At 39.0% G+C, this 16,721-nt stretch overlaps 2 protein-coding genes across 3 annotated transcripts in view; both read right to left on the bottom strand.

Moving 5' to 3' along the window:
* Positions 1 to 1,621: 1,621 nt before the first annotated feature.
* Positions 1,622 to 3,144, bottom strand: si:dkey-175m17.6 (N-acetyllactosaminide beta-1,3-N-acetylglucosaminyltransferase 2). The gene has a single exon (XM_027176767.2). The coding sequence runs from the start codon at positions 3,142 to 3,144 to the stop codon at positions 1,810 to 1,812; it is 1,335 nt and encodes a 444-aa protein (XP_027032568.2). The 3' UTR covers positions 1,622 to 1,809.
* An 8,342-nt stretch (positions 3,145 to 11,486) lies between these two features.
* The window catches only part of si:dkey-175m17.7, a 7,465-nt gene continuing 2,230 nt past the window's right edge, over positions 11,487 to 16,721 (bottom strand). The window contains exons 2-5 of one of the 2 annotated variants that reach the window (XM_047805319.1): positions 16,132 to 16,188; positions 13,473 to 15,595; positions 12,561 to 12,866; positions 11,487 to 12,397 (exon numbers count right to left, since the gene is read on the bottom strand). In XM_047805319.1, coding sequence (XP_047661275.1) covers positions 12,132 to 12,397; positions 12,561 to 12,866; positions 13,473 to 15,579 — 2,679 coding nt within the window. In that variant the 5' untranslated portion in view covers positions 15,580 to 15,595; positions 16,132 to 16,188 and the 3' untranslated portion in view covers positions 11,487 to 12,131. The remainder of the gene's footprint in view (positions 12,398 to 12,560; positions 12,867 to 13,472; positions 15,596 to 16,131; positions 16,189 to 16,721) is intronic. The other variant, XM_047805318.1, reaches the window with a different exon arrangement.

The raw sequence follows: 16,721 nt of genomic DNA, 5'->3' as shown, positions 1-16,721 counted from the left end.
AGCTTCACACTAACCAAAACTATAGTTTGGAAGTTTGAAATCAATTACTGAAAATTTTCACTGTAACGAAAGGTTTTTTCACTGTTTTAAACTTAACTGCCAAAGTTGGCTTGTAACATAATATTTAATGTTGTGTTTTTTTTTGTTTGTTTGTTTGTTTTTTTCATCTTGAGGCAGGGATACACAACATATAGGACACCAATCTATCCCAGGACAAGTAACCAGCATAAAATGTTTTTATTTTAAAAAGAAAAAGAAAAAAGTGAATTATAAAACTTTATTTCAGGATGCTCAGTTCAGACTAAATCTAAGCCTTAAAGAATATCACTGAACACAAACAGATTTAAGGTTATGCATCTCACAAAATTAATTTTTAGGGTTATTGAGCGATTGGTCAAGATAGTACCGCAGTTTAATGATAGAAAGAAATGGTTAACGGAGACAAACTACGGCTTTCTAGCCTCTTTGAGTCAAATGCATGAAAGACTTGAATGCATGAATCATTTAAGATACCATTTTGATTTATGATACTTAGAAAGCAATCTAACAGAAAAATATATTTTGGAATATTTATGATCATTTTATGATAACATTACACAAAATGAGAATCCTATTTATTTTAGTGGTTAGCACGTTCGCCTCACACGTCCAGGGTTGGGGGTTCGATTCCCGCCTCCGCCTTGTCTGTGTGGAGTTTGCATGTGCTCCCCGTGCCTTGGGGGTTTCCTCCGGGTACTCCGGTTTCCTCCCCCGGTCCAGAGACATGCATGGTAGGTTGATTGGCATCTCTGGAAAATTGTCTGTAGTGTGTGATTGCGTGAGTGAATGAGAGTGTGTGTGTGTGTGTGTGCCCTGTGATGGGTTGACACTCCGCACAGGGTGTATCCTGCCTTGATACCCGATGACACCTGAGATAGGCACCAGCTCCCCGTGACTCGAGAATAGTTTGGATAAGCGGTAGAAAATGAATGAATGTATGAAAATAATATGTCAAAACCCACAGTGTAAACACCTTACCAATTAAACTTAAATGTTTATTAATGATGAACTGATACAGGCATACATTTTATTTTATTTTATTTTTTATCATTCTGGACTTGTAACATCAGATGTATCTTACTTCAAAAAGAAATCTGATTTTGGTTAATTGGATTTTTACAAATTTATCAAAATATATATTAGTCTGATATATTTTAATAATTATATAAAAGCTAGCTACAAATGATTTTTTTTTACAATATATGATACAGTGTAAAACAAAAGGTAGTGGTGGATTGATATTGTTCCATGAAGATATTGCAGCTTCAGGATTTCTGCTTCATAATCACAGTGGATTTTTAGGGAAGCTTACTGTGACCCAATATGAAGAACAATATCAAATAACATTGATAAAACCTTTAAAACATTTACAACACATGGAAAATGCAAAACTGCATATATCTTAAAATTATGTGATTAACCAAACATGTTTTATTAAATTAAATGATTTGTGCATAAACCTACAGTTTTGCAGGCATAAACCATCCATAGAAACATTAGAAAAAGAAATAACAATACAGTATAAATAAAAATATAGAAATAAATAAATGAAAGAAAGAAAGATACCATTACAATACAAAATCTTTCTAGCATGTCACAGTAAAACTGACCACAGAGTGAACTATTTATTATGCAAATGATTACACTCCATTCATATGAAAATACCTGAAGGTAGCTATTCAAATCTGGCTTGCTTTTAAAAAAAACAAGGCTTTTTATTTCTGATATATAATATACAAATCAGAAAAAGTCTTTCCAGCAGCTCCCTGACTAGCAGTCATCAAGTGGAGCCTTTAGGGCTCTCCACAATTTAAGCATCTCTTTAGGGCTGCGCTTATGCACCAGTAGTACTTTGCGGTAAGCGCACGGCACCTCTCTGTTGGCCTCGGGAAGATCGAAAGTCAAAAACCCAGGATGATGACTAGGGGAAACACCCAGTCTCTGGAGACACATCCCCATGTACACATCATCAATGGGGAACAAACCGACCCATTGTGAGACCTCTCTTAATTGCATGGCCAGAGCAGTGGAGTATACCACTCCTCCTCCACCTGCATATGCTGGGTACACACCTTTATAAAAACTCTCAGGTATGTAATATTTAGCTGTGGGCTGGCGACTGGGCCAAGCATTAGTAATCACATCTCCTACAATGAAATCGTCCCTAACTTTTTTGGTTTTCCCTTGTAGAGGTGCATATTGTTTATCCAAGTAGTCTAAGAGAGCCCCGGTCCTAACAAAGACATCATCGTCTCCTTTGAAGATGAAGTGGGCTTGTGGGCAGTGCACAGAGACCCAATCCCAGAAAAGCACGTCCTTCAAGGTGAGGTTAAAGAACGTGTCTCTGAAATCCCATTGCAGGATATCCTTATGAAGCCTGCTCTCTAGCTGTAAAAGCGCTTCAAAATCCGGATGAGGACCTGTTGTTATGTCCTGCCTTCCAAGCAGAAACACAGCACGCACCTGCCACGTTTCTCCCCCTGCCTCTTCCTTTACCCAGCCAGTCCTCCCCCATGTCTCCCTAATGGCCTGCCTGTTCTCAAAGTTTCCCATCTGGGACTTGATTGCCATAAATAGCAAAGGGGCATCTGCTTTGGTATCTGGTCCTTTGCACAGGTGAGGCTGGTTCATCAGGAGGGTGTAGTTTCGACAATGCATGGACAAGACAAAGTCCTTCATCTGCTCAGGCATAGTGTTAAAGTCAGGCAGATGAGATGCCCAGAGATGATATGGTTTACATAGAGGAGAACCATCATTTTCATGCATGCTAGTGTTCTCAGTGTCTGGAACCATGCCTCCTGTGGCGTTAACTCTCAATATTGGATTGTTTTCTCTGTCCTTGTGGTGCTGAAGGCGGTTCCACAAAGCACCCTCCACCAAACGTAGGTTCCAGAAAGCATGGAGTGGATGTGGTGCCATAGCTCCAGAGTTTGACGAGGCTCCTGAGGCTATGAAATGAAGAGGCAGAGTCAGAGGCTTTGGCTCAGGTGTGTAAGACATGGCGACAAATATGGTCACCATGATATACACCAAGAGATGACTCATCATCAAAAATGGAAGAAGACAAAGGCACAAGGCCCTTCCGCTACACCTGAATCGTGCCATGGACTGGGAACAAACACAAGAGAAAAGGGAATTTGAGAACGATGTTTTGCATATTCCAGAAACTTAGACAGATGATAGACATATTTATAGATGTGGGTGCATCACATTTACATGTTGAAAATGAAAAGGGTTAGAGTTAGATTTAATATTAAATCCAAGTGCACATTGTTAGCCATGAAAATTCATGTTTGTACCAAAGTAAGATAGTAGACCCACTATCAGAAAATCTGATGGGGATTTGGTCTCTATGGCATTGCCCCAGGGGTCTCATTATCTGTGCATGACTGGGCAGAGATTAGAGCACCTTGCAACCCATGATATTTACATCATGTACCTCAAGAGCACATTTACCCAACAGATGGAAATGTCTTGTTTATACGTTCTCATTTGCTTTACTTTAAAAGGTACAGCATGCTAAAAGATGACAAATGGACGTTCAGTATCCTCGGAACTGGCCATGAGTTTTGGTTGTTCATGCAAAGATTTAAAACCAACCCTGATATTTTCCAAAGCTCATTTCCATCACTGGAACCAGACATTTGTAAAGAAGAATAAAAAAAAGCTTTCAGATACACAAAAACGAATCTAAAGCTCTATCAGAAATATAACATAAAGGTTTATTTTAAATACCTCCAAAATGTGCAGTCCAATCACTTCGATCTTTTCATTGAGAACAATTTCTCTCGTCTTGGACTCTCTCTTGCATATCCACTGATAGCCTTCTTCAACAATGTGCCCGTTTCAAGCGTTGACTCATGTCGACTCCTGGGTTTTCACGAGAGCACAGTACAACAGAGTCAACCTTGCATTACTATTAGCTCCCATGACACTTTTGAACTGAACAAAAGGACAAAATTGTCTATTGAAATTGCAGTTAAAGAGCTTCAGCGAGTAACTAAATGTTTCCTGGTATTTTATGTGGTTTCTTGGTTGTAGTCTCACCCCCTTGATAGGTTTCCTCCCACATGAAGGCGTGTTCAGGATCTGAACCATTCGGTGTACATTCTGTGAAATGAATTTTCTAGCATTAATTCAAACACACACACACACACACACACTCACACACACACACACACACACACACACACACACACACACACACACACACACACACACACACACACACACAAATTTATCTATTATCTATCTATCTATTTATTTACATTTACATTATGTCAAATCTTAAATAACATCAAATCTAATCAAAAATCTAAAATGAAGTAATTGGTATATAAAACAAACCATCACATTATATACCAATTACTTCATTTTAGATTTTTGATTAGATTTGATGTTATTTAAGATTTGACATGTTAAAAAAAGTGACGTGACATACGGCTAAGTATGGTGAACCATACTCAGAATTCGTTCTCTGCATTTAACCCATCCAAAGTGCACACACAGCACTGAACACACACCCGGAGCAGTGGGCAGCCATTTATGCTGCGGCAACCGGGGAGCAATTGGGGGGTTCAGTGCCTTGCTCAAGGGCACCTCAGTCGTGGCCGGCCCGAGAATCGAACCCACAACCTTAGGATTACGAGTCAGACTCTCTAACCATTAAACCACGACTTGCCCCAATGTAATGTTATTATAATTATATTATCATAGTAGTATATATTAGTATATTTTTATACTACTATACTATATACTATTTAGTATATTATGGTATTTTGTTATATCGTATTTAGGAGAAATTCAGACTACAGTGCTATTTAAACGCAGTCTTTGTTTATAATCTCAGCTTTATTAAATGTATTCAGGTGTACAGTGGAGGGTCCAAAAATCTGACAGCGCTAGTGAGCTTGCTTCTAATTTGCATTCTGTTCTAATTTCATGCAAGGAATTTCATTAAAAAATTATTATTGGCAAGAACTCGAGTAAAAAGTGAAAAAAATCTTTCAAATATTTACATGAATTTCTGAGTTTCTTTGTGTTTGGTACTTCATGTTTTTCTGCTCTAATGTAGCTTGATTTTCATGTGCAGTCAAGCTATTGAGTTTGTGCAAAACTGTATGATCCATTTAGCTTAAATCGCTCTGAGTGTCATGTGAACATGTGTTCAGAAGAAGAGATAAGTCATGAGGAAAATCTCACCTTTTGTTCAAAGCAGTTAACTAAATCAATATCACCCATTTGCTTACATTTGCATAAAGACCTAATAATAGTCCATAATCATGAATGTTACATTTTCAAGATACCGAACTTGATTTTCTCTCTTTAAATATTTCCAATTTTACATAATAATAAAAAAATCACAGATTTTCAATGTGTTGACTTTAAATAGTCAAATTGTATATAAAGTGTACACTCATATTATGAAAAGAGCAAAGAAGGTGACATGCATTAAGAAGCAGAAAAATATGTTTGATCGGTTGAACTGTGCATGAACAAAACTATAGGAGATGGTCATGTAGGTAAAGCTTGTTGCTTCCTGTTTAAATCATGAGAGACATTGTGGTCAAACATGTCACTAGCACCTGGCAATGTTGTGACAAGGGAATTATTTGCATAGCTAAAGATTTATTTGTGAAGGTGGTAAAAACCATCTTTTTTTTTTTTTTTTGTAAAAACTTCAAAATTTTGATTTCATCACATAGAATTTACATACATTTGGGGAAATACTTAATTGCAGGTGATTAAAATACAATACTTATATAAATTACTTTAAAATCCTATTAAACTTCCATTCTTTTTTAAATGTTTACTGGCTTTCTCATCGCATCACTGAAACCGATCAAATTGATCTTATTCGCTGATTAAATAGATTTTTTTTCATAAATTCATAAATTTCTGAAATTAATTTGTGGTCTTCCAACATTTGTACAACATTTGATTTTTTCGGTTAACACAATTTAGCAAATTAATTTCTTTAAAGGCCCAATCAAGTCTTCTACTAACATCTTAACTGACATATAAAGAGAGAAGCTCACACTTAATAAATCCTACACACAACAATAAGGTTTAAAACAATATGCAAGTCTTATTTATGGTGCTGACATAAGTCTTTCTCTCTCTCTCTCTCTCTTTCTCTCGTTCTCGTTCTCCACCCATAGACATATCCTAAAAGCTCTTGTCCCAGTTTTTGACATCCCTTTCAGGCACTCTACTATTCTAGCACTGCTCTGTCATTCAAACACTGAAGTGGTCTGTGACTATACGTTCAGAACAAGCTCCTGCCCCTGTGTCGTCTGGCATCGAGTCGATCGCATGCCATCCGAACCACCAAAGTGTAAGACAGCTGATCCTGAACGCAGTTCTGTAACAGTAGATACTCTCTAATGGCAAAGCCATGCTAAAGTAGAACTCTACAGACTATTGATTTCAACCCCTCTGGGCACTAAACCACAGCACACAGCAATCACATATTAAAACGAACAGTTATGCAACCACAGTGATTTAATTTGGCCAGGAAAAACTGCTGAGCTGACAAACCTTATTGACCTAGCCATTCATGTCTGACACGTTAGCAGTGTTTATGAACAAGATACTAACAATGGTAGTGGTCATATTATAAATCAAATGCTAGTTAGTAATTCATTTACATTTAACTTGAGTAATGTATTACAGTTTTTCATGAACTATTGGTAGAAAAAAGCAAAGACTGCATAAACTGTTACCCAGGAACAGCTTTATCCTGGTAAGCCTGTTTCAGGAAAACTGTGTGAGGCAGAAATACATAAAATAACATCACTAAGCCATGGTAAAGCACCATGCACACACATAGCCACACCTAGCATCTATTTTGAATAGCCTGGCGCCTTTTTCGACATCTTAGGAGAATAGAGATTACCTGAACCTACATAACTCAAAAGAGATACTGACATAAATGTACAAATCATTTACTTGATAACTGTAATCTTACTTGATTAAACTTCCAAGAAAACTTTTTCCCCTTACTTTCAAAGTACCAGTTACAACTCACAGGTCTCTTCTTCTCTCATCCTGCCAACGTCTGTGCACAAAATGTCAGTAGAATGGACTCTGGCACACTTTATTTGCATTGTGCTCATTTGTCAGTGTAAATCAATTCAATCAATTTCAACACAATAGAAAGAACTATCTGTTATTGTGCTTTGAGATACATTATATGGCCAGAAGTATGTGTACACAGCCATCATTTCAGTATGTGGTTCTTCCCCAAACCATGTTTTGTGGCTACAGTGTGTGTTATGGTCAGGTTTCCACATATTTTAGACCATATAGTGTGCTTAAATTCATAAGATTAAAAACATTTCATTTCTACATTATAATATTTCACTGCATTGAAAAAACATTTTGGTGTTTCATTGCCTACAGACTGTGGTAGCTCACTGCTTGAGATGTTGGGCTATGACTCAGAAGGTTGTGAGTTCAAATCCTGGAGTATCAAACTGCTACTGCTGCGTCCTTGAAAGGGGATTTTTGCATTTAGCAGACACCCTTATCCAGATCGACTTACATTTTTATCTCATTTTAACGAACTGAGCAATTGAGGTTTAGGGACCTTGCCCAGCAGTGGTAGATTTTTAGACCACTTTCAGTATTTATTACGAAGACATGACAGAAGACATGTCAGAAGATATCAGTATCAATTTCCTGCTTCTATTTCCACCCCAGCATACAGAGTTAGCTTTTACATAATCTAAAGGATATCTATAGATGCTAGATTTTCTAATGAAGATTAAAGATTAAAGATGTGTCCTTGTATTTTCTAATGCGTTTTTATGTCGTGTGATGTGATTAACATTCATTCATTCATTCATTTTCTACCGCTTATCCGAACTACTCGGGTCACGGGGAGCCTATGCCTATCTCAGGCGTCATCGGGCATCGAGGCAGGATACACCCTGGACGGAGTGCCAACCCATCACAGGGCACACACACACTCTCATTCACTCACACACTCACACACTACGGACAATTTTTCAGAGATGCCAATCAACCTACCATGCATGTCTTTGGACCGGGGGAGGAAACCGGAGTACCCGGAGGAAACCCCCGAGGCACGGGGAGAACATGCAAACTCCACACACACAAGGCGGAGGCGGGAATCGAACCCCCAACCCTGGAGGTGTGAGGCGAACGTGCTAACCACTAAGCCATCGTGCCCCCCCCTGTGATTAACAAATGAATAATATTTATTGTCGTTATACAGTATGTATAGTCTTCAAAACAGGTTTTGGGTGATGTCCATGGCTCTTTATTCTACTGGTCAGCTTTTCTGATCAAAACCACTCTGAAAAAGAAATCCAGACACAACCTATTGATGATTTACTGTAGAAAATGTATTTCAGCAAATCATTTTAGTTTTCCAGAGATCTCTGAATACATCATAAAGGTGGACAATTCCGTGGTAATATACACTGTTCTCTGCTCTTTCTTAAAGAGGTAAATCATCCACAAAGTCCTTACAAGTGATAATCAGTTTTCCATGACTGCTTGTCATTGTTACTTTAGAACAACATCAGTCTCTTAGTCACAGTAGGTTTGAGTAAAAAAAAAGGAACAAAAGTCTTCCTATAAATTCACAATGATAAACTCAACGAGAACCAAATGAATACGCCACACCGTCCAACTTCACGCTATATAGTGTAGCATGGTCACTAGTGGAGATGGAGAGGCAATGAAGAAAAAAACACACCATGCATTCATATCATTCCACTCATTCACAAGTACTTGTATATGTCTCTATCAAAAGAGTCACCGGAAAAAATTTGTACCAACCAAAACCAAAACATCGCCATCACAACATATGAAAATAGAACATCATCTCATGAGAACCGTTATTTATCGGTTCGTTTTTAGCAGAAAGTTTACATGTAAAGTATAAATGTACAGCGGTGAAGTACAACAACGTTGTCAGGTTAGGTGGACTAACATTACTTCATCCAGTGAGGCAAGGAAGGTAAGACACTAATAAAATGAAACAGCAGTTAACACAATTTAACACAATCCATCCTCCAGGGTGTCTTTTTCCCTTCACAAATCGCCAGTTCATAAAACCGTAGGTTTTTAAAAATGTTTTTCACAATATTTTGAAAAAAAAAGGAGAGAGAAAAAGAGCATAACACAAATAAATATAAACTCACAGAAATAGACACGACTTACAAGTAAATCATACACATAAATTTACATTTGGTTGTTCATTTTCTGTGCAAAAAAAACAAAAAAACACTTATGTTTAAGAGATCAATGAACACAAAAAAGTACACTTCAAGTGGTTCCTTTACAGTATGAACACTGCTTTTTAGAAATTTGCTCACATTATGTATCTTATTTCATTCCCCATAGTTCATTCGTTCATATGATCAGTAATAGTGGATATGGTGCCATTTCCTCATGTCTCTTGCAGACACAGACCACAGCGCATGAATAAATTGAAGTTGTCAGTGTTGCTTTCCTCCCCACTGTTAGTCACATTATTGACTCTTACTTATTCATGATCTTAGAATTATCAGCTTATCATATGAATTAATACTAAGGTATTAGGTAATAAGGTATCCAGGCATTTAATTATTTACCCAATGATGGAGGAACCACTTGCAGTTGTATGTCGATGTAAAAATAGAAAAATGAGCAGTTTAGAATTACTAACTGTACAATAATTCAACAATCACTTGAAAGGAATGTGTTAAGAAATAAAATCAATACATATGATTTTGAACTGTTATCCAAAGTACAAATATTCAAGTTTAAATACTTTGTTGTCCTCAATATATGAGTTTATCAGCAGCATCCGTGTCTAGACTGAGATTGGTCTGATCTCACAGAGCACTTTGTTCTCACTCAAACACATTCAGTAAGCGCCACAGATTTCCTTTGGGAACGGGAATTTTCTTGGCCCATACCGAATGAAGAAGCATTAAATCATTAAACATTAGCGTTTCAGTTAGCTTGTGAGAATCAAACATTTTGAGGCATACTTACATACATATACACACACAGTGTACACTTCACATTGTTTGTTTTGTTTTGTTTTTTTTTGCTCATATATTTAGTAGCTCCACATCGTGACCCAGCTGATTTGCACTGAAATGCAAAATGGAAATCGCTGGAGAAAGTGACCTAACCATGACACGGCAGTGGAGGGTGAAAGCGCATTGCTTCAGCCAGGCAGATAAAAGCTCAAAGACAGCAGACAAATCCCCCCCCACCGACCCCTGTGCACCAAGAAGGATGATGGGAGACTTCAAGGACTAAGGCGGAAAACTAGACGATATTCAGGAAGAAGAAAGCTTATCACAGTGAACTGAACAAAGCCTGGTCTTTTTCACAGATTACACTCCCATATTTGAAAAGTTAGAATGGTGCATAGTATCATAAGAGCACTGTTCAAAATGTAGAAACTAAGGAGAGAATGTAAACAGTAGATCAGAGGGTAAAAAAGGAAGAATTAAACTGGTGGACATTTCTATTAGCATTTCTATAGCTAATCGTCAAAGGCAAATGCTTTGCCTCCTTTCCTGATTTATTCAAATGAAAGCTATGAAAATAAATGGCATCAGAATCAAATAAGCAAAGCAGTAAAGATCAGAAGCTAGATGGCTGAGCGCGAATAATATAAAGCTGTTGCTTATATTATTATTGCCTTTTAAAATGTACTTTTAACTTTATTTTCTAAAACAGCTCATAAGACTATATTAACTAGAATTAATTCACATTGCTGTTTCTGGTAGATAATCTAATACCATTTTTATTAATTATCAGTCACCTATAGTGGAAAACTACTGTTTTATAGCTTAAGTCAAGAGCCTACAGTAAAAATAACGTAAAATAAAATTCAAACCAAGCCTCCAAGCAAGCACTGGGTATGTAGATTCAGAGTATCACGGTAAAATGAAACGATTTCCGAATTGTTGTTTGTTTATTTCATACTAAAATGATGGGCCTCTTCCTCATCTCTGATCGTTCCCGTCTTGTTTTGCTCATACTATCACACCGTCTGATTTAGTACCTTTAACACATAAAAACAAATATATACAAAGTGCTTATAAAAATAAAATCTATACTTGCACCCTCATGCTTGCAGAGATTTAAAAAATAGATAATAGTTCATGAATTCGATTAGAAAAGAAAAATCTAACAGGATCCGTTAGTGTTTTTCAGTCCGTCTTGTATTGAAAGCACAGTATTGTGACTCTCTTTCTCTCTCTCTCTTTCTCTCTGTTTTGTTTTCTCTCTCTCTCTCTATGTGCGTGAAACAAGTTTGGCTTTTCGTACTTGCAGCTAGTATCTCAAGTCCCATTAAAAAAATCCATTTATGGATAAGTGTCCAAGCTGAAATAATTCAATTCAATATCTCCTCCACTGTTTATACACTGCTATTGCACTTTTCCCACACGGAGGTTTAGTTTTTTTAAAAAAGAATGTAAACCACAAATGTATTTGCACATTTGGCAGATGACTCAAATGACAAAAATGGAAAATAAACCTTTGTGTGTGGTAAAAGTTGTCAGCAGCTAACTTGGCGTTAACTGGGATAAGAAAATAAGTGCACTCAGTTGAACTCTCTACTGGATAATATACTAGAAAAGTTCTGTGCACAGTGGAGAAGGTGTGAGAAATTTGCTACAGTTTTTGGGTCTGAGAAATTCATCACTTTGTGTCTTTTTTCTGTGCTTGACAGTATTTTTTTTGCCCTTGCATTGCATTTTCTCCCTGCCTTCACTGTTTTATACATTGGTTACGTCAATGAGGGCAGGTTGATAATACGTAGAGTACAACGATAGTTATAATGTATTACTATGGAGTATTTAACATTATAAAACTTGGCACATTATTATGAGCACAGTATCACTGTTAGGTTGATTATACAAACACTCATTTGCCTACTTCTGTTTAAGTGCTATATTTATGCAATATAAATACTCGAAAGAGTATTCGATCTTTTTTTTTAATGTCCACAGTAAGCATGATGTAAATCCATACTTTCTTGATTTTTTTTTTTGTTTGTTTTACCTCACTTTCAATTCCTTCCCTTTAAAAAAACTATTATTCTAGATCTTTTAGACTTGTGTTTCCAGGCCACTCAGCTTAGGGGTTAGGATTCGAGGTGTAACACCAGAGTTGAGATCTCGCTCAAATTCCAGCAGCTGGCCCATGAAATTGAGGTTGGGAGACACCACTGGTCTGCGGCTCCGCACATATTTATAAGCGTCGGTCATGGTCATGAGGGTGTGCTTCATCAAGTAAGCGATGACGATAGTGGCTGAACGAGACACGCCTGCTTGGCAGTGAATCAACACACCTCGGCCATTCTGGTGAGCCTCCTCTGAAAAGAACAAATGGCACATCAATATACGTACATGATTTCAATGATTTCTTAAGCTTAGATTCAAATAGTGGCACACAAAGAAGGCACAGAGCCAAACAGAGCCAAGCACAGAGCCAGCAAAAATCTACAAAACTAGGCACAAAATACAAAAACTACAAACCTATAAACTCAAAGACCTCCTCAAAATATTGTCTGAGATTCTGTTTGCTGTTGTCAGTAGCAGGTAGACGCTTGTAGCGTACCAGACCTGTGTCCAGGTGATAGAGGGGCAGATGCGTGGTGACATTGACCACATAACTGATGTTCAGTCGTAGCAGCAGGTCCAGGTCCTGAGCATCTCTTTCATTGCCCAAGAAAAGGAAAGGTAGAATGGGGCTTATCACAGCGTTCTCCACATCTGGAGTCATTACACTCTCATCCGACAGAGATGCAGGGAGGGAGGATGAGAGCGGAAGGGAGAGGTGCACTGACAGAGAAAAACAGAACCCTTTTCATTATCTTGTCCTCAGTGTGAAATAAGTGCACCTGTTGTGCAAGTGAGCTTGTAATTAGGAAAGCAAGTGGGAGGTTGTAAAAGGGAGAACATCATCCAAAAGACACTAGATAATATATGCTATTATTTTCATCCATGTTGCACATTATATCGAAATTGCATTAGTTCTGAATAGGGCTTTGAGCATCCTGGGAGACTTACATAATTGTAACGACATACAAACAGCAGAAAAAATTAGAGCAGAGAAAAAGTAGAGCAGAGGAACATTTAAAAAAATAGTTCTTGCATGAATATACAGAACTTTGCAAAAAAAAAAAAAAGAATTACATAATTTTACTGATTATTTTACTGATTGTAATCAGTCAAGTTTGTATTTACATCATCATGCTGCTCCATTCTCTTTGTTCCCTTTTCTTTAATCCACAGCTATGATAAGCAGTCATTACCCTGTGGCTTTTCTAAAGCAACACATTTCAATAACGTGTAAATGCGAAGCTGATTTCCTTTCAGAAACAGGAAGGCAAAAATGGGAGCAAAATCATGATGTACTTACAAGAATCCTGAAAACACATATCTTACCTCTCCTTTTCTCCTCTTCTTGCTCTCTATTGAATGAGTTAAGGACCAAATGGAGAGACTGAGCAGATGGTAAGGAGTGCCCACCCTCCCAATCTCTTCCTCTTGGTTTGGGCTTGATCAGGGTGCCAGGGGCTGATGGTGGAGGGGAGAAGGAGGGTGAAGACTCAGGAGTGAGAGAGTGATGGGAAGGAGAGCTTGGAAACATATCGTCTAGCCCATCATCATTTCCCATTCCAACATCACCTTCCTTGTTAAAGAGCCTTTTTAGAGAGTCTTGAGCTGGGTCTCTCTTGTTTCCTGACCCCATGAAGTCCAAGACTGCCATCCTGCCTTGCTGGAGTCGTCGTCGTCCTGCATGGTCGGTCAGTTGAGAACGGGTATACTCTAGAAGATTACGACAGTCTAGAATGACTGGACTGGTTCCATTATTGGTACTCCGGTCATGGCCCATGTAAGAGTTTCCTGTTCCCGTCCTCATTCCTACACTATGATGGTTAGGTTGCGTTTTAGAGTGAGTCATCTTTTTTGCAAGTTCATCAGGCCAAATTGTGCGAACACTGTAATCGTCATCATCATGTTGGTGCCTTCCCATGGTGTGAACCCCAGCATTGTGGTAGAAGCCAGGAGGCTTCCCTCTGTGTGGGTTAAAAGTCACTACTATAGGATCACTACTGCAGTAACTACAAGTAGAGCTACCAGCCTGACTTGATTTGGGGTTGCAGCCATTGACACAACTTTGTAAAGCACGCAAAGGAGCAGAAGGGGAGAACGGGGCACAGGGTAGGCAACCACCAACCAATTTTTTGCAAAACGCAGCAGGACTATCAAACCCACCACCTTCCCCTGAACAGGATGCACAGCCCAAGGGAAGCCCTGTCTGGCACTCTGAGACAGTGCTGTTGGATGAAGAGGTGTTTGTGGTTGAAGCCGTGGACAGACACCCTCCTAATTTCTTCAAACCCATGGCACCGTCACCTACTTTATTTGAACTTTGTCTTTGGCCTTGGGAAAATGAAGATGATGGGCTTCCAGTACCTCCTTTACAGCCAGATGACTGAGTTCTCCTTCCTCTACAGCACACCAGCCTCCAACAGTCACAGTTGAATGGACGAGAAAAGTCAATAGTGCAAGTGTGATCTGGGCTAGGGAAGCCTTCAAAAGAAGAGGTTGGAGATAGTGGCAAGCTGTGGAGGATCTGTGGGTGTGTATCTCTGATACGTGAGGAGCGGGTTTGACTGGCGTGTGGGAAAGAAGATGGGGACCAGTAGGGGACAGAGTTTGGGGTCACCTGATAGTGGGAGTTTAGGATAGAAGCATGGGCTGGAGGGGTGGAGATAAGGTGGTGGGATAGACTGTGGGGCTTGGGAGCCTGATGGACAGTTCCCAGTTTCGACTTTTCTTTGTTACCAACAGAAGTCACGTCCCTGTAGTTGGCAGTTGTGAAACGTGGATTTGATAACAACTCTTCCTCTTTTGCCCACCTAGATTTAGATTGTTGTCTTTGGGCTGGAACAAATTCTAAGACCCCACCAGGTGACACTGTGAGGTTGTTCTGATAGTGGTTATTATACTGCGCTGTGATCTGGTGCCTCTCAGTGGTTTCTGTAGATTTTTCTCTGAATTTCCTGTCACTTTGCCCTGGAGCTAAGTGTGAAGCCACCCTCTGACCTCTGCTGTCTCTGCTGCTTTCAGCTCGAGTCAAGCTGCTACTGCACCTTTTGTCAGAATACGGCCCTCCTTTGTCCACTGATACTTTGATGTCAATGTTATGAGTGTGCGTGTAAGGCCTGGGACCCAGAGTCACAGTCCCATTGCTGTGACAGTGACTAGGGATCCAGCTGCTGTCCTCTGTACTGCCGCCTCTCTCGCCCTTGGCTCTTTGCCCATGGGGTAAGTGCCTGTGCCTGCATTCCAAGGACAAAGAGTTAGCTATTGGGTGGGGATGGGATGGAGGAAGTTGGGAGTGTAGCAAGCGAGATGGGGGCTCGCTGCGGGTGTTAAGACGTGAGGAAGACTGAGACGTGGCTGGTGGAGAGGCCACACACAAGCCTAAGTTTTTAGGCCGCTGAATTACCACTATGCGCTCGTCAAGAGGGAGGGGAGGCATCTGGGGCTAGGCAGAGCTGCATGTTTAAAAATCAGAGAGAAAAAGAGAAATAAATAGCTGTAATACTGATGTATGAGTAGATTGATGTTAAACATGACATTTGTGTATTTGCACAACATTAGTCACACCACACACATTTATAAAATTGTGATGAGTACCACACAGAAGCTAATTATACCTTATTATAGCTTCTGCTTGTCATCCACAACCTTCCTGTTAATTGGACACCAATAAACTAACAAAAACAACCCAAATACAATCTATGTTATTGTATTATCTAGCATGCTATCTTCCACAACAGGTTATTATATTTTAGTACTGGCAACCAGTATCATTAGCAATCAGAATTATGTAATATCAGAGGTCTTCATTGGATGGGACAGCAAAGGGGGAGGGGGAGAGGTGGACCACTGGAACAACTGGTTGACTCAGCCACAGACCTTGTCTGAGGGACACTCATGCAAAACACAAAACTGCACTTCAGATAAACACATACACTCCAGTACACAGTCATCACACCATGCATTTAATCTCATGCATACATTCACGCACTGAGCCTGGTGATGGTATCCTCATCCTCTTTCTGTTTTCAGCGCTGCCTTTTTCTGCCTGTGGTGAAGGGGGTGATGGTTACATTGACCCAAATTTTCTGACGTAACATCACTTTGATCACACTCATATGTACTATCACCCTAAAAGTGCTTGTGTAATGGGTATTACTTCTGTCACATTGCAGCAAACATTTGTACAACAAAATGTGTTGCTTAGAACATATAAAGCAGCATCTGCACGTTGACTCGTTATTGTTATATGTTTGTCCGTTAGATAGCAAGGTAGATTATTATGATCTTGATTTTTGCATTTTCATCACTAATTTGTTGACTGTATCATATCCAACAGTGCTTGTGAATGCTCTGCTCTATTTAGTCAGAAGGTGTACAATAGATCAATTTTTGCTAATTATAACTTGATCCGTTCATGATAACTAGCATTAGTTGGCTATATCTCACTTTAAATATTTAATTCTTGTTTGATTTTTGCATTTTCATCACTCATCTGTGACATTATAACACACAACAGCTCCCCTGAGTGCTCTCATCATTCAGAAATTGCTATTCGGTTTTTGCTAGCAATTGTAGGTG

Source organism: Tachysurus fulvidraco, chromosome 21 (genome assembly GCF_022655615.1).
Source record: "Tachysurus fulvidraco isolate hzauxx_2018 chromosome 21, HZAU_PFXX_2.0, whole genome shotgun sequence".
Lineage (NCBI taxonomy): Eukaryota > Metazoa > Chordata > Actinopteri > Siluriformes > Bagridae > Tachysurus > Tachysurus fulvidraco.
The sequence above is the reverse complement of the archived record's forward strand: the minus strand, read 5'-3'. Positions and strand labels throughout refer to the sequence as shown.

Excerpts from the sequence above, each read along its gene's own strand:
- si:dkey-175m17.6 (XM_027176767.2), bottom strand. The coding sequence starts at position 3,144 with ATGGCACGATTCAGGTGTAGCGGAAGGGCCTTGTGCCTTTGTCTTCTT.